This window comes from Crinia signifera, chromosome 8, assembly GCF_055691185.1.
Source record: "Crinia signifera chromosome 8, ASM5569118v1, whole genome shotgun sequence".
Taxonomy (NCBI): domain Eukaryota; kingdom Metazoa; phylum Chordata; class Amphibia; order Anura; family Myobatrachidae; genus Crinia; species Crinia signifera.
Genome location: NC_139224.1, coordinates 60,371,574 through 60,397,611, shown reverse-complemented (window position 1 = coordinate 60,397,611; position 26,038 = coordinate 60,371,574). Strand labels below are relative to the sequence as shown.

The following is a 26,038-nucleotide window of genomic DNA, read 5'->3' as shown; positions in this document are numbered from 1 at the left end:
TGCTTCCGATAATAATAGCATTTTTGAAGGCTCAAAATTTTTTTTACTGTACTGATAGGGACAGCGTGCTTTATCCATCTGAGGTGCTTGTATTTGTATATGCACTTTTATATGTATTTTCCGTCATGTTTAAGTATATGTTTTGTACTTGCAGCGTCCAGTTGCTTAGCAACTGGATCACCGCTCCAGACTGAGAAGCCGGGCTGACGGGGTGACGTCATCGGCAGTGGCGGCTGCGACGCCGACTGGCAACGCGCTCCGGAGGCGGGCTCCTTCGTTAGGAAGAGGTAGCAAGCAATGGTATTTAGGTAAGTCACTGTCTTTACACATGTTAGCTTGAAAACAGTTTATTAAACTGAAACGTTGCTGAGACCCTGTCTACATCGCATATTTCTGAGTGCCGCACGTCAAAAGTGTTGTTGTGTTCATTCATTAAGTGAAGGCACCGGGACCCGTCCAAAGGGTATTATATGGTTACTGGGAGTGCCGGACCCTCGAGTGTTTTTATATATATATAGATTCTTGCTGAGCCAGACAAGTGAACACTTATCCAGGTGACCAATTGTATGGGCGATCCACTTGAATACCGGCATTTATTACCCTAAAACAACTCTTACTACCAGAGGCGGGGCCATTTCGGGCCAGTTATCAACCGATTGAGACAGTAGCATAGGCTGGGTGCCCTTCTCTTTTGGCTTAGAGGAAAGAATCACACACACTTTCCACCCTGTTTATAGTTTTACCACAACGTTATTCTATAAAGCTGATACCCCTGAGGAAGCCCCTTGTTGGGCGAAACGCGTTGGGTGAAAACAGCACTTTTTGTCTAAAAAGACTTTTAATAAAGAGAATAACACCAAGTTATGGACATTGTTTACTATATTATGGACTGAAGTTGAGAAGTGCGCCATTCCACACTTGTTCTCATATATATATATATATATATATATATATATATATATAGGGTTATATTCTCGCCTAACCCTGTTTATGCAAGGATACTTGAGAAAAAGAAGCGGCACTCCAACGGATTGATTTCAGGTGTAAATATATTTGAAACGACTTTACAGCATGATAGACAACGTTTCAAGACCGGTGCAGTCTTTTCATCAGGTCGTGCATACAGTGCAAAAAAATGGTAGTAAACAGTTTCTTACCTCTCACTGAGACATATATATAAGGAAACAAACGTGCAGCATGGAGTGGCGATGCCGTGGCGCTCCGACTTCCGGGAGGCTGGACACTCAGGGACGCCCCGTGGGTGTTGCCTCCGTGACGTCACAACACCAGCAGACATCGCACTGTGTGTACAGAATAAGTGTATAAAAACGTGCAATTCAACAAACACATGCATAAAAATGTGTAAAACAGGTGAACATAACAAAGTACACATACATATAAATGAAGATAGTGTAAGTTAAAACACTAACTGGACGAGATATCAACTTGTAGATAAATATCGGGAAAAGATGTTAAATTCCGCAGTCTATTAGTCCAACAGTTACGCCGGTGTGGGGTTCCAGCGTATGTGGATGTTCCCTCCTGGCTGCTGTGGCATATGACTGTTATATAACATGTGTAAATGCGCCCAGCTTATTCGATGTTATATAAAGTAATTGTGCTTAGCCCCATAAAAATATTATTATTGTGCGTCGTGCGGGATCCGTCATAGGATACGTATAAATGCATCTTAAGCACGTATAAGGGGTAAAAGGGCTAATTCACACATCGTAACACTTATATAAAATGAGCAATTCCGATGGCAGATTATAAAAAGATGTTCCAAGTAAATTTATCGTTAAGGCCGTTTGGGACCAGTGTATTGAGCGTGTGTATCCATTTGGATTCACATTGCGATAGTTTCTTTTGACGGTCCCCACCCCGAATGAGAGGGGGTATGTGATCGATGACCTTGCATCGCAAGCTGGCTAAAGAATGTCCCAATAGTTTAAAATGTTTTGCGACCGGTTGTTCCACTCCTTTTGATTCTTTTCCTTCCAGTAGAGCTCGTATAGATGATCGATGTTGGGCCATTCTTGTACGGAGGTCACGGATGGTTTGTCCCACATATATCAATCCACACGGGCAGATGATAATATATATGATGTATGTCATGGTGCAGGTCAAGGTCTGTTTCAACTTGTGCTTTTGGCCAGAATGTGGATTTTTAACATACATTCCTGGCTCCATATAACTGCAGGTGACACATGAGGGGCATCTTACACAGCCACGGTTGCGGGTAGGTAGGAACGTCTCCGCAGGTATCGGGGTGAGATTGGATTTAACCAGTATGTCCCTTATGCTACGACCCCGTCTGTAAGCAGGCATCAGTTTCTTATTTTTTAAACATGGCAGGTCTTTGTCACTTGACACGATGGGCCACAATTTTTTTGTGGTCTCAGATAGAATAGTACAAGCTGGTGTGTACTTAGTGACAAAAGGAATTCTGTGGTCCACAGGGGGTCGGGCTGAAGGTTGCAGCAGATCATCCCTAGGGATTAGCAAAATCTCTTCTTTAGATTTAAGAAGGTCCCGATATGTATATCCCCTGGTCACGAATTTATTGATCATAGTGTCAAGTGTGGCTGCCAGAGTCGGTGTGTCGCTAGAAATGCGAGCAGCCCGCAACATCTGGGATCTGGGAAGGCCGCGGAGAAGTGCTGGCGGATGGCAACTAGACTTTGCTAGAAAAGTGTTCCTGTCAGTTGGTTTGCTGTAAACTGATGTATGGATACAGTTATCATTGATGTTAATTGCAACGTCCAGATAATGAATGACGTGCTTACTCATCTCATGGGTGAATTTGATGGGGGTGTTTTGTGAATTTATGGACGTAATTATCTGCAGGAGTTCATCCTCCGTGCCAGTCCAGAACACCATCAAATCATCAATGTACCGTGTGTACATGAGGATATTTTTAGATACAGCAGGGTCTGAGAAGAACAACTGTTGCTCCTGTTCGAACATATAGATGTTCGCCAGCGACGGCGCTACTGGGGACCCCATCGCGCATCCCGTGGTCTGAATAAAGAATTGCCCGTTATGCATAAAATAATTATGGCTTAGAGTATACTGGAGGAGTTCAATGAACAAGGAAATTGGGATGATGTCAAATTTCTTCCGATGTAGGAATGTCTCAACCGCCGCCAAACCACTGTTGTGTGGTATTACAGAATACAAATTCCGTACATCCAATGTACACATCACCATACCCGTAGGTATACTAGGCAAATTCTTCAATTGAATCAATAGATGAGTAGTGTCCTTCAAGAACGTAGACTCTTGAGCAATCAATGGCTGTAAAAATGAATCCAGCCACTGAGCTATCGGGTGGGCGATTGAGTCGATGGCCGATATAATCGGTCTGGGGGGTGGATTAATTTCATCCTTATGGATTTTAGGGATCGAATAGATCACCGGAATCTTCGGAAATTGGTTACTCAGGAGCTTCATGGTTTTTGCATCAATTTGGTTCGTGCTATAGGCTCGTTGCAGGATGTTATGCAATACCGTCTGGAATTTATCCGTCGGATTTGAGGGTAAACGGCGGTAAGTTGTAGTGTCCTGTAATAATATATTCAGGTTGGCGGTGTACTTATCTCTATCCTGAAGCACGATGCCCCCGCCTTTATCGGCGGGGCGGATAATGATGGATTGGTCCTGAGAAAGATGTTTTAACGCCACTCGTTCAGCTCTGGATAAGTTGTTGTAGTGCTGAGGATGTTCTAGATGATTAGTGGTGATAGTATGATCCAATAGCCTGTTGAATGTTTTCAAGGATGCGTTACTTGAAGGGGGGTCAAATGAAGTTGCGTGTTGTTTCTTTGGTAGTGGAATCTGTGTTGTTGGTATTTGGGTTTTATGTTGGAAGAATTCTTTAGTTTTTAGAGTGCGGTGCAGGCCATATAAGTCAATTTTCCACTGGAGATCCTGATGGACGGTAGTTGGCACAAAAGATAAGCCCTTATCAAGGACAGATGTCTCAGGCTCAGTCAGAATATGTGTAGATAAATTAAATACTAATTTCTCGTGCCCCTTGAGGGAGGCTTTGAGGTCTCTTTGGTTCTGGCCCCCTCGCCGCGTGAATCTACGGCTTTTGCTCGGGTTGTGGCTCCTAAAGGGCCAGAGGCGCTGGTGGAGGGTTCATCCGAGTCGGGTGCACGAAAGTCACTGTCACTGTTGGAGGCAGAGTCGTTGCGGTTGTTTTGTGATCTTTTATTTCTCCAAGAGGTACGGTTTTTATTGTAGGGGTGTGACGTGGATGGTTGGGTTCCGCTTAGCCACCTGTATACTTTATAATCTTCGTAATCAGATTTGACTGTTGTTAATTTGTTTTTTTTTAACTGGAGTAGTTCCTCCTTGTGCTTCAGGCATTGGGCTTCAAGCTTCTCCCAAAGAGCTTTATTCTTTTTGTCATCCAAAAGTTTCTTATTTGTCACTTTTATCTCTGCGATTTTCTCTTTAGTTTCTTGCAGGATTCTGCCCGACTCAGAGATCACTAACAGCATCAGATCCATACTAGCTTTGTTTAGTATGGATACCCACTTCCTGCAGAAATCTGCACTATTGCGGCCAATCGTGGGAATATTTCGGATACGAAAGCCGCGGGGTATCATGTTAGCCCTATAGTAGTCTGACAACGACGTGCCATGAAGGAAATAGTCAGTTTCCTTTTTGAGGTATTTGAACAGTGTAGTATATAACTCGTCCGGAGTGACAGCGTCCACATTTGGGCTTAATGCCGGTTGGAACAAAATGGTGCTGGCGTCTTCAGGGGAATATGTAAGGTGTTCCCCCAGATGATGTTTAAATCTGGGGTTGGTTAAATCCAATCTCACCCCGATACCTGCGGAGACGTTCCTACCTACCCGCAACCGTGGCTGTGTAAGATGCCCCTCATGTGTCACCTGCAGTTATATGGAGCCAGGAATGTATGTTAAAAATCCACATTCTGGCCAAAAGCACAAGTTGAAACAGACCTTGACCTGCACCATGACATACATCATATATATTATCATCTGCCCGTGTGGATTGATATATGTGGGACAAACCATCCGTGACCTCCGTACAAGAATGGCCCAACATCGATCATCTATACGAGCTCTACTGGAAGAAAAAGAATCAAAAGGAGTGGAACAACCGGTCGCAAAACATTTTAAACTATTGGGACATTCTTTAGCCAGCTTGCGATGCAAGGTCATCGATCACATACCCCCTCTCATTCGGGGTGGGGACCGTCAAAAGAAACTATCGCAATGTGAATCCAAATGGATACACACGCTCAATACACTGGTCCCAAACGGCCTTAACGATAAATTTACTTGGAACATCTTTTTATAATCTGCCATCGGAATTGCTCATTTTATATAAGTGTTACGATGTGTGAATTAGCCCTTTTACCCCTTATACGTGCTTAAGATGCATTTATACGTATCCTATGACGGATCCCGCACGACGCACAATAATAATATTTTTATGGGGCTAAGCACAATTACTTTATATAACATCGAATAAGCTGGGCGCATTTACACATGTTATATAACAGTCATATGCCACAGCAGCCAGGAGGGAACATCCACATACGCTGGAACCCCACACCGGCGTAACTGTTGGACTAATAGACTGCGGAATTTAACATCTTTTCCCGATATTTATCTACAAGTTGATATCTCGTCCAGTTAGTGTTTTAACTTACACTATCTTCATTTATATGTATGTGTACTTTGTTATGTTCACCTGTTTTACACATTTTTATGCATGTGTTTGTTGAATTGCACGTTTTTATACACTTATTCTGTACACACAGTGCGATGTCTGCTGGTGTTGTGACGTCACGGAGGCAACACCCACGGGGCGTCCCTGAGTGTCCAGCCTCCCGGAAGTCGGAGCGCCACGGCATCGCCACTCCATGCTGCACGTTTGTTTCCTTATATATATGTCTCAGTGAGAGGTAAGAAACTGTTTACTACCATTTTTTTGCACTGTATGCACGACCTGATGAAAAGACCGCACCGGTCTTGAAACGTTGTCTATCATGCTGTAAAGTCGTTTCAAATATATTTACACCTAAAATCAATCCGTTGGAGTGCCGCTTCTTTTTCTCAAGTATCCTTGCATAAACAGGGTTAGGCGAGAATATAACCCTATATTATCATCCAGAGTGCCAATCACCTGCTGGATTATATATATATATATATATATATATATATATATATATATATATATATATATATATATATATATATATATGTAATCATCCAGAATCTGCAACTATGTCATTCTTTAATCAGGGCTGCAATTTGATGCTGGCTTTGTGACACTTATGCTGAGGACAGTCTGTATACCGTGAAGTTGGAGCTGCAGCTGCAGACTGTTGCACTGCCTTGAGAATCATGAATCCATTTACCAAATTGTCCCAACTGGTTGGACCTAGCTTGTGGTACTTTTCCACGTGTTTGGACAAGATGAAGCTTGGTTGAGAAAAGCTCCACAAATGTGGGAAGAAGATCACAGTTCCTGTGAAATTAAATCATTTTTCATTTTTCAAGAACTTGAAAGTAGGTAACAATACTGCAAGAGGAGTCAAACTGATTCTAGAATTTTCTGGAAGAATTACGATGGATGAGGAGCAACGGCAAAACTTACTGCAGTTGGTTGAATAAAATCAAAAGAAAATGCATTTCAAGAAATCTGTATTTAAAAAAATTATAAACCAGTAGAAAAAGTTTGAGAAAGTCTGATGTTTAGAAGTTGTGAAATAAAACTTTTCTTTCAAATTAGCTAGTTTTCACTATTTTGTAATAAAAGTAGGCCTAAGGTACCTGGGTGGAGGCACTGATGTTCAATATTACACCCATTAACAGGAGGTTAATTGTGGGTACTTTTGTTGACACCTTGTAATTTAGTAGCCCAAAATCCCTTCAGTGGTCAAATGGTGGTTACAGAAAAATCTCTCTCGCTCACTGCTTGACTGTCTCGACAGAACAATAAAGTGTGTGTGCGTGTGTGTGTGTGTGCACCACGTTTGCCCTCAAAAAAATTCAAAATAGGGAGGAAATACTCGAAAGTAGCCGAATTTTCGAAACTTTTCGTCCCTTAGGGCAAACTTTTCCCTGCACCTATGATGCTCAAATTTCATATACTCACTTTTAGGAACAAGAGAGCAGGAGTTTTATTAAATTCTTTTTTGAGACACCCTGATAGTTACCCACAGGCCACACAAAAATTCAATGAAAATTGATATTGTCAGACATGTTATTGAATGGTCTACCCAGATAACCTCTTATGCATCTTCTGCATGGCCTACAAATCATACGGACCCACAAGATAGCTTTCTGGTCAGCGTTTGTGCACCAGTCCACTGTATTTCATTGGATTTTGCCCCATGAATATATGTACAAAATGGACTCTAATTCTTTCTCAGAATTGTACCATAGCAATTGCTATGTATTGATTGGAAGACTCAACCGAAGAAAATTATATGAAAGCTGTCCCCTATTAGAAAGGCAAATGCACAATGTTCATTTCACAATGCAATAATATTCCCTATGAGTTATAGTAAATCTTTTCATGCCAATTTATGTTCAAACATTTAGCCATTCGCTCTAGATCGTATGAAGCTAATTTAGTCAGAGTTGCAACAATAAAGGTTATAATAGAAGGAGCTCTTGCGGGAATAAGTATGTCAAAGACAATTTAAAGCATACCTAATTAGAAGCAAGGGAGAACTGGAACCTCTGATGATATTATTGCAAAGACATTTATACCTAAACAAAACCACCAGGTACAGTAGTTATACTTTTCAAAAAGATGTCAGTCAGTATGTGGGCAGATTGGAAAATAGGGGGTCATTTTGGTTGACTCGCAAAGCTGTGAATTTTTTAAGGTTTGAGAGCCAACTAAATGCTGCCCGCACGCACCCCCCTTGCATGGCGAATATCCCCGCACGCATGTAAATGGATGTTTTGCATAAACATCTGTTTGAAGCCTTGCATGTGGGGCCAAAATCATGCGATGGTCGGTGACCATCGCATGATTTTTTAAGTGTTCACAAATCTAAGTCAATCTCTGGTGACTCAGGTTTGTGGCGCCCACCTACGTGAATGCTATCAGCATTGGAACAAATAGCGTTTGCATGGAAATGCAAATGAAACGCTGGGTGGTCCCATGGGCACAACCCGTGCCTGCCACCCCACGCCCGGACCCACACTCACACTGTTCATTGCGAACGGGCCAGCGGCTATACAAGTCGCTGCGTCTGTTCACAAGCTGAGCATGCGAAGTAGCAAAACATAGCTCCCCTGTGTGAACGTGCAGGGGAGAAAATAAACCAGAACGACCTCCATACAGTATATTGAAGCAGTGCTCCGACCTACAGACATGTCCTGTGGTTTCTACTATCATTTTGCATTTGGAGTTTATATATATAACACCCTGTTTGTTTGTTTTTTAACAAGACCAGACTGGTACAGTTGTCACAGAAATTAATTGCTCCATTTTTTACTTTGCCATGAATTTTCATAAGATTGTTCCCCTAATACTGATTTTTTTTGTCTGATTTCTACTGCTGACTGTAGTATATACAGTATATATATTTTATAGATTTCTATTACTGACTGTAGTGTATATATATATATGTATATACTGTACTGTATGCTTATCTAGCATTCAAATAAAAAACACAATCAGAATCACCGGTTAATAACACACCTTTCTTAGTAATAAATGCTCCAATGAATTTGACTAACCTGCAACATTGCTGAAGAGGGGCCAGAATGGAAAGGTCATCGTAAGAGTGACGTCCAAACCTAAAGGGGGAGACATACAGGGTTTGTAATAGTTTTTTCTTTACTCACTCCCTCTCTCTCTCTCTCTCTCTCTCTCTTTCTCTCTTCTTTCTTCTGTCAGAGTTTAATATTCTGCTGTCTTACTTGTACCTGTAATTACTGTCTTGTGCTTTAGTTATGCTAATTATGGTTTTATTCTTCACCTTCTCTTAACTGAACTAGAGATGTGCGGGTTCGGTTTTAACCTGGATTTACTCAGATCTCAAAGTGGAATCTTATTGGCTATCCAAAACATGTGACAGCCGATAGCCAATCGTAAATATCCGAATTTGCGCTAATTTTGGTGACAAAAACCGAGTAAATCTGAACTGTACATCTTATTCTGACATGTATGCAAGTGCGACTGGATATTGCAAGCTTTAACAAACAATGTATTCGCTGTGACAAACATACACGTCTACATATCTATGAGCGTGTTGGAGGGATCTGAAACATTGCTTTTCGTCCATAACCTGTAAGTTTCTGGGTGGCAGCTTGGCTGCAATTGGCCGTATGCAAGTTAAAGAATTCTGAGAGTGTTGTGGATGTGTAAGGATGCATAGGAAGAGTTACGCCATATTTGGAGTCACACCTATTTCTGATGTGTCTCTTGCACCTAGCACAGGGTATATAGAAGCACCATCACAAGTAATGATGGTTGACATACAAAAGTGTTGCATATATGTATAATCTTTTTATTATTCCTGTAGCAATACACCCCAGAGTCCATGGTTTCTAAATATTTTAGAAATAGTTGTTTTCATTTATTGCTTTCCTTTCAAACTCTCTCCCTAGTTCAGTGGGGTTGGGATCATTTGGTCTACAGCAAGTTGATCGACAGTCGTTATGTTGACACCGTTAGGTCGACATGGGGAAAGCTCGACATGGTTCTAGGTCGACATGTGTTTAGGTCGACATGGGTTTAGGTCGACAGGTCAATAGGTCAACACAAGCATTAGGTCGGCAGTGTCTGGGTCGACAGTCAAAATGTCGACATGGGGTTTTTCACTGCTTTTTGACCCAAATGTCAACACAGTCGAAATGGACACAGTTTACAGTGCACTGCATCCCCTCCCTTCGCTCGCAATGCTTCGGGCACACTATTTTATTCTCCCACCATGCCCTAGTGGATGGCAGGGCATGAAATACTGCCTGTTGGCACATGTCGGCTCAAAAAACAGTGGAAAACCCCATGTCGACCTTTTGACTAGACACTGTCGACCTAATGCTTGTGTCGACCTAATGACCTGTTGACCTAAACCCATGTTGACCTTGACCCATGTCGAGCTAGAACCATGTAGACCTATCCCCATGTCGACATAACGACTTAACGATTGTTGATCAACTTGCTCTAGACCCAATGACCGTATCCCGTTTAGTGGGTGCCAAAGGTTAGTGGTCAAATTAGTTAAGGTAAATGTGCTGGCAGCTGCCTATTATAAAATATTTTTAGAAACAGAAGTGCAACCATGTGCACCACCACATAACGGGTTACGGTCGGTTGGTCGACCTAAAGATGGTCGACAGTTATTAGGTTGACACCATTGGGTTGACATACTGGAAGGTTGACAGGTGTCTAGGTCTACATGGCACAAGGTCAACAGGTGTCTAGGTTGACATGGGACAAGGTCGACAGGTGTCTAGGTCAACAAAACCGTTAGGTCGACAGTCAAAATGTCGACATGGGGTTCTTCACTGATGTTTGAGCCGACATGTGCCGACAGGCGGTATTTCATGCCCTACCATCCACTAGTACGTGGTGGGAGAGTAAAATAGTGTGCCGAGCGTAGCAAGGCACTGTGCTCGAAGCATGGCGAGCACAGCGAGACATGCGAGAGGACGTGATGTGTTCAAAACTGTGTCCATGTCAACTGTGTCGACCATTCTGGTCAAAAAACTATGAAAAACCCATGTTGACCTAACAGTTTTGTCGACCTAGATACCTGTCGACCTTATCCCATGTCAACCTAGACACCTGTCGAACTTGTGCCATGTCAACCTAGACACCTGTTGACCTTCCAGTATGTTAACCCAACAGTGTTGACCTAATGACAGTCAACCATCTTTAGGTCGACCCAATGATCCCATTCCCACATAATTGCTCCTAAGGATGACAGGTAGCACAATTTACTTCATTTAACATGTTTCAGAAGTTTTTCAGTTAGAAACTTTTGGCCTAGGTGTGCCATGGAAACTAACTATATACTTTAGGATGCTGTGATTGTTTATGTTCTCACTTATCAATTGTTGTGGTTCCATTTCTTCACTTCCAAACGTAACCTGTTCTGTTCCCTTACAACTTTCATAGTGTTTTGTGTACTTGTGTATTATCACAGCGCCCAATTTCATTACGTACGCTACCGTTCTGAAATCGCATCGCATGTCACGTTATAGTGGCATGCTATGCGTGCGATGCGATTTTGTTCCCGCTCCCTGTCATTCCCGCCACCTGTCAGACCCTGTCAGACCCTGTCAGACTCTGTCAGAATCATTCTGAGGTGAGTTTCTGACGGGAATGGCAGCATCCCTCAGACCTGCAGGAGAATTGTCCGAAATGGTTGTTTCTGTAAATATGTTCAGCTTGCCTAAGATGGAGGAGGAGGCTGTCTAGTTCTTTCAGCATTGTCATCTGCTGCCACTGAAGCAGAATTGCAGTAATGGGCACCCTATGCAGTTGTCAGTGAAGGAGTGCATGTGGGGGTGCCATGTCAAAGCATGCCGTCTGAAGGCGAGCCTAAAGGCCCCCATACACTAGGGCGACTTGTCCTTAGGACAAGTCGCCCCCGACTTCCCCCTGAGCTTCCCCGGCTGCTCCCCGGGGGAGCTTGATTAGATTGGCACTTGATGTGCCATTTTTTACATGTGATAAATCGTCTCGATTTATCACATGTAAAAAACCCGGGGAGCAGGGGGGGGGGGGGGGCTACAGAGCAGGGCTGCTGGTGGGAGAAGGGGGGGCTGGGGACGCTGCGGGGGACACAGGCGGCATAGAGCCGGGAGCTGTCAGTGCTAGAAAAAAAAGCCTATACAATGAATGGGCAGCCTGTGATTGGCTGAGCGCTCTCTCAGCAAATTGCTGACTGGCTGAGAGAGCGCTCAGCCAATCACAGGCCGCCCATTCATTGTATGGGCTTTTTTTTTTTTCAGTACTGACAGCTCCCGCCGGCTCCCCCTGCCCGGCTCTATGCCGCCTGTGTCCCCCGCAGCGTCCCCAGCCCCCCCTGCTCCCTCTACCGCCGCACCGCCCCACTAGGTCCCAAGTCGGGTGGTCGGACGTGCAGCAGGTCCGACCACCCAACGCAGATCCGATACGCACGGGACCGCGCATCGGATCTGAGGGGACATCAAAACTAGCCGATTTTGGTCCGATTTCGGCCAGATCCGACTGATCTGGCTGAAATCTGACCAAAATTGGCTAGTGTATGGGGGCCTTAAGAGTGGGCCATTGGTTTCCAGGGTGCCGCTTATCCTTCCTCACCTTGATTCGTTTCATATATTCCTGGGCAGAGGAGCATACATCGATTGATTATTATGAGCGACAGCTCCAAATATGAAAAAAAAAACTGTGGTCCTATATAATCGATGGATGCGGGAGGCTTGCACCATGGACCTTATGGCGCAGCCCCAGTGGCATATCGGTGGTCCTGGGCACATTGTGGAGGTGGATGAGAGCTTGTTTGTCAAGCGAAAGTACAATGTCGGCCATTCTTTGCCACAGCAATGGATTTTTGGCGGAATATGTCATGAAACTGGACAGTGCTTTGTTACTATGGTGCCCAAACGGGATGCCACCACTTTGATGGCGGCTATAAATGAGAACATTGAGCCAGGCACAACTATTTATTCCGACTGCTGGCGGGCCTACGGTACAGACCAGTTGGAACAGGCTGGTTATCATCATGCCAGAGTTAACCATAGATATAACTTTATTGACCCGGACACAGGTGTTCATACACAAAATGTGGAATGACTTTGGGGCGCATGCAAATGGCACAATAAGCGCCAAAGAGGCACAGCATCATATTGCAGGAGTTCATGTGGTTTAAGACTTTGGGTGCCGAGAATCCATTTGAGCGCATACTGCAAGCACTTACGCTCCTTCCAAAGGCAGATTGACTGTTTGATGTTATTTTTAGGTTCATGATTTTTACTCATTAATGTTGTGATGTTGTATCTTGATTCATTCCTATTATTGTCATTATTTATTGTAATTAATGTGATTAATTTGTTTAATATGCTATTTCATGATTATTTATTAAGTAAATTACAGTTATTCATTAACACATGTCGTCATTACTGTGTCAGATGTATGATATTGCAGGTGTGAATGTGTTCCTAAAACACCCCCACTATCCACGCCACCCCGAAGCGTGGCCGCGGAACGCGTCCTCCAATCTTTTCATACCCCCACTATCCACATCGGTGGGGAGTATATTTAATAAAGTGTGGCGAGGGCAGAGAGCCACCGGGCCCGAAGCGTGGCGAGCGGACGTGGATTACTTTACATATATTCCGCGTCCCCTCGCCACGCTTCGGGCTTCAACTTCATACCGACGTGGATAGTGGGGGTATGAAAAGGTCGGCGGACGCGTTCCGCCGCCCCCTCGCGGGGCTCGCTGCACTCGCTACACTTCGGGGGGGGGCCTGGATAGTGGGGGTGACGCGAAATAATGGCATGGGTGCTTTCAAAACGAAGCACCCTTCATATCTCATAGTATGGGTGCTTATACAATGAAATATTGCATCACATCGGATCGCACCCACTGTATAGTGCCGTGTGATCCCATGTGATATTTCATTGTATAAGCACTCTTGTGCATTTAATATGGACATCGCATCGGATCGCACGGCACCATACACGCCGTGCGATCCGATGCAATGCAATTTTACTACGGAGAATAGCCATGTACGCTTAGAGCGTACTGGGCGCCGTGATAATACACAAGTACCCTGTTTTGCTTTTCTTCACCCAAATTATTTAATTTCCCCAAATGCTTCCTATTTGTTTCTTGACTATTCGCTTCTTACACAATTGCTTCCAACGTTATTTTGTACTTGTACCAAACCCTTTTCATCTCTTCTGAGTCCAACCTATGCATTCCCTTCGAAATCTGTTGCATATTTGTATCTTTTTTCTGCCCCACCATTACCTCACCCCCACTTGTTCTTAGCTTTTCCCCCTTAACCCTTCAAAATAGAAATAAGAAAATGAATAAATCAGACTTTGCTAAATAATACATTTCTGTAAAGTTCCCTTGATACTCTCTATTATGATCATTGAGTCACATTTTTGCTTTGCTATTCTGAGGAATGATAATTTCACATTATTACTATTTACAGAATTTACAGTCTATGAATAGCGTTGGCAAAGCAATGGTAAATGTATTCTTCTTTGGATTTGATTTTCAGATGGAGCAACGGTGATAGGGAAATTCCATGCAGAATATTTATGTAGCCAAATGTGGAATAAGGCAAATATTCAATGAAACTGTTTTGAAAATTGTACTTTATGCTTGTAATAGAGGCATTGCAATATAGGCACCCGTGGTAACAGCTTTTGCGGAACTAAGCTTTGGACATCAGTGACAAAGTTTATACTGTATATTATAAGGTACTCACTTCCAACTTTTTCCATATAGTTATAGAAGCAATAAGATAGTCTACTTAGAATGCAGGTAGTGCTGCAAATAATGTCCTTGTATTATTTATGTGATATATATGTAAGAAGGTGTCAGGGAGGCAATGGTCAGATTCTGAACCAGAGGCTTTCAGCTACAGCCCTGTTCCTCTTACCCCCGTCCATTGTCCAGATGCAGAAGGAAGGTCTCGTTTCCAAACTTCTCAAATGTCTCATAGTGATGACGATCTTGGTTCCCTATATTTTGAAGATTAATAACATAACAACCTGCATTACATTAATTCATAGGTATAAAATAAATATAATATTAATAATACACAATGATAACTTTGTGCACCAGCCATCATGAGGAATATAAGGAGAAATGGTCTGGCCACCCAGCTGTGCACTAAGCAGCCATCCTGAGGGATGTATAACTGAAAGATCTGACCATACACTTGTGCACTAAGCGGCAAACCTCAAGGATATACAGTATAACTTAATATCTGACCACCCACTTGTGCACTAAGCTGCCATCCTAAAGGGATATATAGCTGAAAGATCTGACCACCCACTTGTGCACTAAGCTGCCATCCTCAGGGATATATAGCTGAAAGATCTGACCACCCACTTGTGCACTAAGCTGCCATCCTAAAGGGATATATAGATGAAAGATCTGACCACCCACTTGTGCACTAAGCTGCCATCCTCAGGGATATATAGCTGAAAGATCTGACCACCCATGTGTGCACTAAGCTGCCATCCTAAAGGGATATATAGCTGAAAGATCTGACCACCCACTTGTGCACTAAGCTGCCATCCTCATGGATATATAGCTGAAAGATCTGACCACCCACTTGTGCACTAAGCTGCCATCCTCAGGGATATATAGCTGAAAGATCTGACCACCCACTTGTGCACTATGGGGGTTATTCTAGTAAATTCTTTCTGACAAAATCCTTCTTAGATGGACAAAACCATGTGCACTGCGGGTGGGGCAGATGTAACATGTGCAGAGAGAATTAGATTTGGGTGAGTTTTTTTGTTTCTGTGCAGGGAAAATACTGACTGCATGATTTTACACTGCAATATAGATCTCACTTTAAAGAAAAACCCCACCCAAATCTAATTCTCTCTGCACAAGTTACATCTGCCCCACCCGCAGTGCACATGGTTTTGTCCATCTAAGAAGGATTTTGTCAGAAAGAATGAACTAGAATAAACCCCTAAGCTGCCATCCTGTGGAATAAAGGAAATTATTAGATTTGAAACATGTCTGTCTTGCCTCTGTAGTTACCATGATACAAAGATCCCCAACTACAGTATATTTAAGGTATAATGGAACTAATTCAGAAAAGTAAGGAGCATAATACATATAAAATATGTTAAATGGACGAGGTAATTAAATAATCTGCTATCAACTATTCATCATTCTGTGACCTTTAATGAACCCTTGACCTTATACTTGAGCAATGTGTACAGCTGTGAGGTTCCCCACCACATTTTTTTACTTTGTATGGAGTGGTGAGACAGGTATTGGGCGGGATGCACTAACATCCGCTGCCCCTTACTACCCCCTCCACCGGCTACTGCATTAATACTAATTGCATATGCATATTAGTATCACAAAGGGCAGCTCTTGCAGTAAGAGCTGCCCCTCTGCAAAGCAGCCCTCATTATAGATAGGACATATTTTAACCAAAGATGTTCAGTTCCAGATTTACACAGATTTACCCGGATCTCAAAACGGGATCTTATTGGCTATTGGCTGTCACATGTTTTGGCTCCAAAACATGTGACAGCCGGATGGCCAATACAATCCCATTTTGAGTTCCGGGTAAATCCAGACCTGCACATCTCTAATTTTAACTATTAAATTCATGGGATATGGTCGATAGATTGACACTATGAATGTCGACATACATTAGGTCCACATTCTACAGGGCTTATGTCCACACATAAAATAGGTCCACATGGCTAAGATTGACAGGGTTGGAAGGTCGACAAATGTCTTAGGTCGACAATGGGAAGATCGACAGTCAAAAGGTCGACGTGAATTTTTCATGGTTTTTGAGCCGACTTGTGTCGACAGGCAGTATTTCGTACCCTACCATGAAATACCATATAATTGGCCAGATGCACTAAGTTTCAAAAAAGATAAAATGGAGAGTGATAAACAGCCAGCCAATTACATCCTACCTGCCATGTCACCCAGCCAGGAGCTGATTGGTTGTTTGTTTATCACTCTCCATTTTATCTCTTTTGAAACTTAGTGCATCTATCCCAATATCCTATAATACCTATTTCACTTCACCTAGCCTCAGCTTTACCTCATTTCAAGTACCTCCTGTATGTATACACACAAGGAAGTCTAGCCCACCTGCAGTGCACATGGTTTTGTCCATCTAAGAAGGAATTTGTCAGAAAGAGCGAACTAGAATAAGGCCCTTGGACAGGCTCTCCGCCAATTTTAACACATCCAGCAGAAAAAGTCTAGCATACCAGACTGCATGGACATCTCGACTTATTAAAGTGGTAGAAATTCTTTACCCACATTGTTCAAATTTAAAATTAACATTTTTTCGCCAACACGGTTATTTTACCAGATTTATGCACCACACATTTCAGTAGAGCGAATGAAATGGTAGTGCAATAGTCTAAACACTGTATGTCTCTCTATGGCCCTTATTCAGATCTGTGCGGCCGGAGCCGCACACGGTGCTCCGGCCGCACAAACCAATCCCCGCCCACGATACGGATCGCCACGGCCGTCCGTACACGGACGGCTGGCGATCCGCAAGAAAATGGTGGGGCGTACGCCTCCACCATGGTGGGAGCTGCCCCCTGCATTCGATGGTCGGCGACCATCGAAGGCAGGGCCGCACGCCCCACCAGGTCCCGCAAGCTGAGACCACATGGACAATCTTCCGTGTGATAGCTTGTATGGGGGCTGAGAGCTGACATCCGGCGACGTCAGCTTCCCGCCCCCATCACTGGCGTCATACCCTCATTAGCATGCATACGCCCCGCGTTTGCATGGGAACGCCCATGAAACGCGGGGCGTATGCATAGGGAAATGAGGGTATGAAGCCCCTCACGCCCCTATACGCCCCCTTTGCGGCGGACGAACTACGTCTGCGGCGAATTGGGCTGCACATGCGCAGATTGACCTCTGCGCATGTGCAGACTGAAAACATCGGCGGTACGGCCGCACGCGGGCCGTACCGCACGATTCAGAATAAGGGCCTATGTTATATGTGATGTATGTATTTTTATCCAATTTGAATTAAATATTTTAAATTCACAATTTATTTAGAAAGCAGTGCCCCAGCAAAAAAGAGTTTCTTTTTCTCCACTCCTTCATATTTAACCTAAACTCTATGGGAGCACCACCAGATATGTTATATCACTTATGATAAATATATAAAGCATGGGAAGGGTTTCCATAGGAACTTGGACACACCCTCTGTCTCTTAAGAATTCTGGTCAATTGTAATTGTTTTGATGGCTTGTGCACAGTAACAATCCCCCTTTTTCTGTGTTCCACTTCCCGCCGTCCCCTCCGCTGTCGCACTGCTGCAGTCCTCCCGATCTTCAGCTCTCGGCTCCCCCTCCCAGCTGGTGACTCACTCCTGCGCTGCCTGCATGTTCCACTTCCCGCCGTCCCCTCCACTGTTGCGCTTCTGCCGCCCAGGAGCCCATATCCATCATGCCCTGGCGGACCAATTCACGCGCGGCGCGTCCCAATGGACCACCTCTTTAAACACTGAGTCCCTGGTCAGCATATAAGGGTAAAATACGTGCTACAGCGTGTATTTGCGAACCCTGTTGGTGACACCCGGTGCGGCCGCACCCCCCGCACTGGCCTGGGAATCCCCCGGTTCCCCGCTGGGACAGTCCGAGCCTGTCTGTAACACTTTACTGCTATATTTTATTACGTGATGCGCTGGGGAGGTTTTAGCTGGACTGATTTAGGGGTGCCCTATGCCCCAGACGTCAACCCCAGATTAAGGGATGGCCATTGACCATTGATGATTCAAAATCATTGATCGTTTATGGCCTATGTCAAATACTTTTGCCATCGATGGGGGAGAACCAGATGATTTCCCTACATCAATGGCAAAGCAGAAACAATGTTTTTTTTTTTTTCCAAGCTGCATGGATATGGAGCATAGCTTCACCCCTGACAAACCTGAAGCCTTGCCCCCACACTCTGCTGGGCCTATGGGCCAGTCAGTCAAAGAGAATGGATGACCATCTATAGCTAAAACTATTGATGATTGTCCATCACATAGTTTGTAACTATCGATGGCTGGTTGCAGAATCACCATTGAAGGCAACCATTGATGGTGACTGCACCGATGGCCATCCTTAGTAAGAGACCTCCTCGACAGAGTTGACCTTAATATGGGTGGGCAGGTTCAAATTTTTGGCCAAATATATTCTAACAAGCTCTTCTATATAAACGGGTAATATATATATATATATATATATATATATATATATATATATATATAAACGACCAGGAGGCGGCACTCGATCAAAGGAGCAGTCAGGAGACAAATATCTCGTAATCAACGTTTCGAACTTTTATTTTCAGTTCTTCATCAGGATATAAAAGCATTAACACACAGTAAGCATATTTATACATACCACCATAAGTGCATACCAAATCAGCAGACTCGTTCCGTCCCGCCATAAACGTGACGTCATCAACGCCCGCCGCGCCTCAACAGCGCGTCAGTGCGTCAGCGTCATCACGTTGAGCGGGGCGTCGGAGCCGGCAACAGGTTGTTATAGCAACCATAATACAAAAGACGCGTATAAGCGAAAATACAATTAGAGATTGCCGTGTAGCTAAAAAGAGCATTAAAGAGCATCCAATTGTGGATAAGTGACATGATCATATAAGAAAAACAAAAAGCACATCTAGAAAATACATAAACAAAAAAGAAGAAGGTATATACAGTAGAGAATACGTACTTCATGTAGATGTCATAGAGGCAAGTATCAGATCAGTTAATAGATCGCGTAATATAACGTTCATCATTAATCATAGCCAAGTGACATCATACATGAAACAACACTTTACCTCAGCTAGAGTGCCCTTTAATCACCCTAATCGGATATGGCATACATTGAAATCAGGGAGCAAAACAGAGACTGAATACTATCGGATAGGTGTAGGATGCAAAGTAAAACCTCGCAAATACACGTCATTCTAAATCACAAAAAACAATGAAGACCCCTGTGTTCATTAAGCCCATTGGGGGCAATGGTATTTAAACGTTGGATCCATTGTGCCTCGCATTGTAATAACTTAAGAGAGCGGTTACCTCGTCGCAAGGATGCAGGAATATGGTCAATGACCATATATCGGAGCATGGGTATTGTATGTCTGGCTTCCAGAAAGTGTCGGGCGACCGGCTGGTCGCTCGACCCCTTTTCTAATGCCATTTTAATAGAGTGCCTATGCCCTGCCATGCGTTCCCTAAGGGTACGATCTGTTTTCCCAATATAATTAAGGGAGCATGGACAAGAAATCATATATACAATAAAACGGGTGGTACATGTGACTCTGTGCCTCAAAGAGAAACGTTTACCACTAAAGGGATGACAGAAGGAATCACCTGTAATCAAAGCTCTGCATGTAATGCAGTTGAGACACCTGAAGCAGCCAGATGTTTGAAGTTTGGCTATGTCAGTCTTAACCACCATGTCACGTACACTCCTGCCACGAGTGTAGCATGGCATGATGGCTGTGTCAGACAATTTAAGTGAATTATCCATCTGTATGAGGGGCCAGAGTTTCTTGGTAGTGGCACTGACATCAGTGCTGGCCACATTGAAGTGGTTAACCCATGGCAAACGTTTCCTCTCTGAGGTTTTTTGATTATAAATCAAAAGTGATTCCCTATCTTTAGATAGTGCTTTAAGTTTGGCCTCTTGCAGCAGATCAGCACCATAGCCTCTCTCTGGATACTGAGACAGTCAATTTTTTGGATGTCTCATTGACCATATGTGAGGGTGAAGTGGTGACCTCGGTCTTTACTAAACCAACGGACCGTAATACAATCTTGCATGCCACCAGTTGCCATCCTAACACATGCAAATTCAGCTTACCGTATTCCCAGTTCCTCCGTGCCAAACGGATCTGTAGCACGGAGTCTTTGGCTGAGCAGCAGATTGACATCATGGTCCTCAAATTCCTTGAGAGAGGCTATGGTGCTGATCTGCTGCAAGAGGCCAAACTTAAAGCACTATCTAAAGATAGGGAATCACTTTTGATTTATAATCAAAAAACCTCAGAGAGGAAACGTTTGCCATGGGTTAACCACTTCAATGTGGCCAGCACTGATGTCAGTGCCACTACCAAGAAACTCTGGCCCCTCATACAGATGGATAATTCACTTAAATTGTCTGACACAGCCATCATGCCATGCTACACTCGTGGCAGGAGTGTACGTGACATGGTGGTTAAGACTGACATAGCCAAACTTCAAACATCTGGCAGCGAACAATTTTTGGGCACACGCCCTGGCTGCTTCAGGTGTCTCAACTGCATTACATGCAGAGCTTTGATTACAGGTGATTCCTTCTGTCATCCCTTTAGTGGTAAACGTTTCTCTTTGAGGCACAGAGTCACATGTACCACCCGTTTTATTGTATATATGATTTCTTGTCCATGCTCCCTTAATTATATTGGGAAAACAGATCGTACCCTTAGGGAACGCATGGCAGGGCATAGGCACTCTATTAAAATGGCATTAGAAAAGGGGTCGAGCGACCAGCCGGTCGCCCGACACTTTCTGGAAGCCAGACATACAATACCCATGCTCCGATATATGGTCATTGACCATATTCCTGCATCCTTGCGACGAGGTAACCGCTCTCTTAAGTTATTACAATGCGAGGCACAATGGATCCAACGTTTAAATACCATTGCCCCCAATGGGCTTAATGAACACAGGGGTCTTCATTGTTTTTTGTGATTTAGAATGACGTGTATTTGCGAGGTTTTACTTTGCATCCTACACCTATCCGATAGTATTCAGTCTCTGTTTTGCTCCCTGATTTCAATGTATGCCATATCCGATTAGGGTGATTAAAGGGCACTCTAGCTGAGGTAAAGTGTTGTTTCATGTATGATGTCACTTGGCTATGATTAATGATCAACGTTATATTACGCGATCTATTAACTGATCTGATACTTGCCTCTATGACATCTACATGAAGTACGTATTCTCTACTGTATATACCTTCTTCTTTTTTGTTTATGTATTTTCTAGATGTGCTTTTTGTTTTTCTTATATGATCATGTCACTTATCCACAATTGGATGCTCTTTAATGCTCTTTTTAGCTACACGGCAATCTCTAATTGTATTTTCGCTTATACGCGTCTTTTGTATTATGGTTGCTATAACAACCTGTTGCCGGCTCCGACGCCCCGCTCAACGTGATGACGCTGACGCACTGACGCGCTGTTGAGGCGCGGCGGGCGTTGATGACGTCACGTTTATGGCGGGACGGAACGAGTCTGCTGATTTGGTATGCACTTATGGTGGTATCTATAAATATGCTTACTGTGTGTTAATGCTTTTATATCCTGATGAAGAACTGAAAATAAAAGTTCGAAACGTTTTGATTACGAGATATTTGTCTCCTGACTGCTCCTTTGATCGAGTGCCGCCTCCTGGTCGTTTGTTTGGTGTCCCTGAGGGGAATTGGATGGCACCGGCTCTACAAGGTGTTAAGGTTGTGCTGCTCCCTCCTGGACTTTTATATATATATATATATATATATATATATATATATATATATATATATATATATATATATATATATAGTTTTACATATAATTACCAATCTGGGCAAAGTAGTACCTCTCATTACAAGCAGTCAGGGTGTGCAGTCTACAGCCCCATTTGCTATAAGTTTGACATTGGCCTAATCATTTAAAGAGGGCATTTGGGGCATATCTGATTATAGAATAAGACAAATGAATAAGAATATCAGTTATGTCTGCTTTAATTCATTCTCTTGTTTTGATTGCCTTACCCATGAAAAAATCCAATATAGCAAGATCGATAAGATCCAGTAGTCGTGTTCCCTCACTGTACGGTGGTGTCACTTTAACTGTGTCACAGTAATTGTGATTCAGCTCCCAGCTAAATGGAAAACATAAAATGCAACCAAAAATATTAACATAGTCTCTATCTAAGGTACAGTATATAGATGCCAAGGCAAGTTTTAGCTGGTCCACAAATGCAAAATGTATGTCTGCCAATCAGTAATTCATAAAGAAGCACTCTACATTTAAATACTCTCCTGTTTAATGTGAATGATTCCACCTTCTCTGTAAGGTACTGCATAATAAATTACCACAACATATAAATGTTAATAAAAATTGGTATGCTCATGCAAGTTCAGGTTCCAGGCAGCAGATGGCAGTATACAGCTTTTTTATCATTATGTAGAGGAAATGGAAGGATTTTTTCTACATATAGAAAGAGGTCAGATATGGAAAGCCTGATTCTGCAGCCACTTATTGTTTGGTGTCACCATGTATTATTTGTGGTATTGTGCCAAATTCTGCATTATCTGATGGATTGAGCAGTGAGATGCTTGATACACACTGAAGTGATTAGTTAAATATATTGGCGGTATCCCGTGGGTAGGGTGACCAACTCATCCCTTTAATCCGGGACACATATTAATTACACAGGTTCTGTGGCTGGCTTTCACCTGGTTTTAAACTGCCACACCTCAAGACTCCATTTCACCTGGTTTTAAACTGCCACAGAACCTGTGTAATTAATATGTGTCCCGGATTAAAGGGATGAGTTGGTCACCCCACCCGTGGGAGAATGATATAGTGCATAAACACTGACCGATATTGTGGTATGCTGCGCTGAATAAAGGTGTGCAGTGAATTTCAAATAGTATATATTTAATATAAAACACACATTATAACAAATGTGTCTCTCTTGTGGAATGAGGTTATGGCAGCTCCACTTGCGTTAATGCCTGGGATACTTTATATTGAATCCGGCTTCTTAGGGAGGTGGCATTCCTTTCGAGGTGGATTAGGCCAGTCAAATTTAATGGTTCCTTAAGCAAGTGTGTCAACATGGATGTCCTGCACCATTCCAAATTTAGAAGAGCACAACATGCACTTACACATGCACAAACTCAGAGGCAATCACAAGGTAGCAGACTAGCTTTCGAAGCATTTGCTTTAAGCGGGCTCAATGTTTGTGATTGAATTCCTAATGGCCTGCCAAGGCAATTGATGACACAGTCATCAGGTGCTCATACTGAGTATACATATTACACATATCACATATTATTTATTTCCATTCTATTCCCAATAAAATACAAAAAAGAAAATGTCCAATAGACTGCACTGTCAAGTAGATTATATTTTTTAATAGAGGCAAAAAGTACAATGGGGCAGATATATTAAGCCTTAACAAGAGATAAATGCAAGGGTGATAGAGAGAGATAAATGTCCAGCCAATCAGCTCCTTACTGACTTTTTTCAAACACAGCCTGGAACATGGCAGTTAGCAGGTGATTGGCTGGATGTTTATCTCTCCTTATCACCCTTGCATTTATCTCTTGTTAAGGCTTAATACAATGTGCCTAAAGCTAGGAACACATTATACAACTTTCTAATCTATATTCATGATAACTATATCGTCAATAATATCTTCTGGATATATCTGCTAATGCACTATTTCAATGATTCAAACGCTCCCACGGGTCATTAACGACCCCTTCTGTCATCTGTACATGCAGTCAATTCCTGACTATCTTCCCAGTGACAGCATGCTCCTGGACTTGGCCGGTGAACTATATCGTCGGCAATATTGTTAAATGTGTATGCACTACAGGTCGAGCCTCCCTTATCCGTATATTCCAAAAATATTCCCGAAAACCGAGGTCTTTCAGAATATTTTGTTTTCATTTTAGTCGTGTCCCCTCCATACCCTCCCCCCCCCCCCCCCCCCCCCACACAGCCTCTTTTTTCCTACTTACCTCGTCCCCTGGTGTCCACGACGTCCTTTGGCATCCTCTTCAGCGACATCTCCGGTCCCAGGGGTGCATTGCGTAAGTGCACAGGTGCAATGCCCCCGGGAACGGAGATGTCGCTGAAGAGGATGCTAAGGCCGCCGTGGACACCAGGGGACACTGTGGACTTCGGGGGACCATCGAGGTACCAACAGGGGACCAGGTGAGTATGAAAAGAATATATATTCCAAAATAAGTAAAAATCCCTTATCCAAAATGCTCATGGTCCCGAGCATTTCAGATAAGGGATACTCAACCTGCATATCATTTGTACAGGAATATAGGCAGTCCAAGGTAAGATCATTAACAATATTGTTCATATACGAAATAACACAATGGGCCTGATTCAGACCTGTATGTGAAACTCACCAACAGCGTTCATATTCGCATATTCGGGCATGCGCAAACCCCTAACATCAAATGGGGGAGCGAATTCGAATCTTTAATCACTCCCAATGTGTACCTAACTTGAGTGTTTTTTTTATTTACTAGTACTACTTTAGTAAAGATTATACATTATTACTACTATACTAGCCCTAAAATGGAGAGGGGTCACACAAGTTGGCACTTCTTAACATTTGACTGTTATTATTTAGGATGGGTGGGGTCTTTTAGTGGGTACCTCACCTGAGCCGGCACTGACCAGACTGACAAATTCCATTATGACAGATGGAATCCATGCTGTAGGTTTCCATTTTCTACCTGACCAGCAGTGTCCAGTTGAGGTGGTGCTTATTATAGCCATAGCCTATTGAACATGATGGCATTCTCCCACACTTGTACTCACTCTGCCTTCTTGCTTTTGTGATATGACCGTCTCCAAGGACTGCGCCAGGATTTCCTCTTGGCCAGTTCAGTGTCTGGTAAAAAGGCAGCTAATGATCCCTCTAGAAGGTCAGGCTTGCCGCACAGCGCATGCTCCGTGGAACAGTAGTAGGAACATTCGCCATAAAAGCAAATGTTGTTGGCTGGGAAAAAAACAGATAGGTTGTGTATATTAGAAGTAATATAATAGGTTTTAATATTTTGGTAAATGGAAAAACTCATCAGTTTAATTACTAGATAATGGGGAGGTGACCTATAATATCTAAGGTCGGAGTGAGAGGGGGGGTGGAAAGGGGTAGAGGGATAGATGTATCAAGCTTCAAAAAGTGATAAAATGGACATTGATAAACAAACAGCCAATTAGCTACTACCTGTCATTTCAAACCCAGCCTGTAACATGGCAGATAGAAGCTGATTGGTTGTTTATCACTCTTTATTTTATCACTTTTGAAGCTTGGTGCATCTGGCCCAGGGAGAGAGAGGTGGAGAAGAGAGGCAAAGAGAGAATGATAGAGAGAGAGAGACATATAGGGCGGTCTATCATACTTCCCGATTTCGGCAGCCGTACGAAATGCCGGGCGAACTAAGATTTTTTTTTTATGTTTTTGCCTTGTAAGTGATTACACCTTTAATAAAAATGTCTGATTTCGTTCGGCATCCCTCACGGCAGGCGACCTAAGACGGCATAGTATCCCG

General features: G+C 43.2%; 1 protein-coding gene across 1 annotated transcript in view; it reads right to left on the bottom strand.

Moving 5' to 3' along the window:
• Positions 1-26,038, bottom strand: part of LOC146026129 (extracellular serine/threonine protein kinase FAM20C-like) — an 87,882-nt gene that overhangs the window by 25,722 nt on the left and 36,122 nt on the right. Inside the window, exons 6-9 of the mRNA XM_083156524.1 lie at positions 25,305-25,485; positions 22,502-22,611; positions 14,619-14,700; positions 8,748-8,807 (exon numbers count right to left, since the gene is read on the bottom strand). Of these exons, the coding sequence (XP_083012650.1) occupies positions 8,748-8,807; positions 14,619-14,700; positions 22,502-22,611; positions 25,305-25,485 (433 nt within the window). The remainder of the gene's footprint in view (positions 1-8,747; positions 8,808-14,618; positions 14,701-22,501; positions 22,612-25,304; positions 25,486-26,038) is intronic.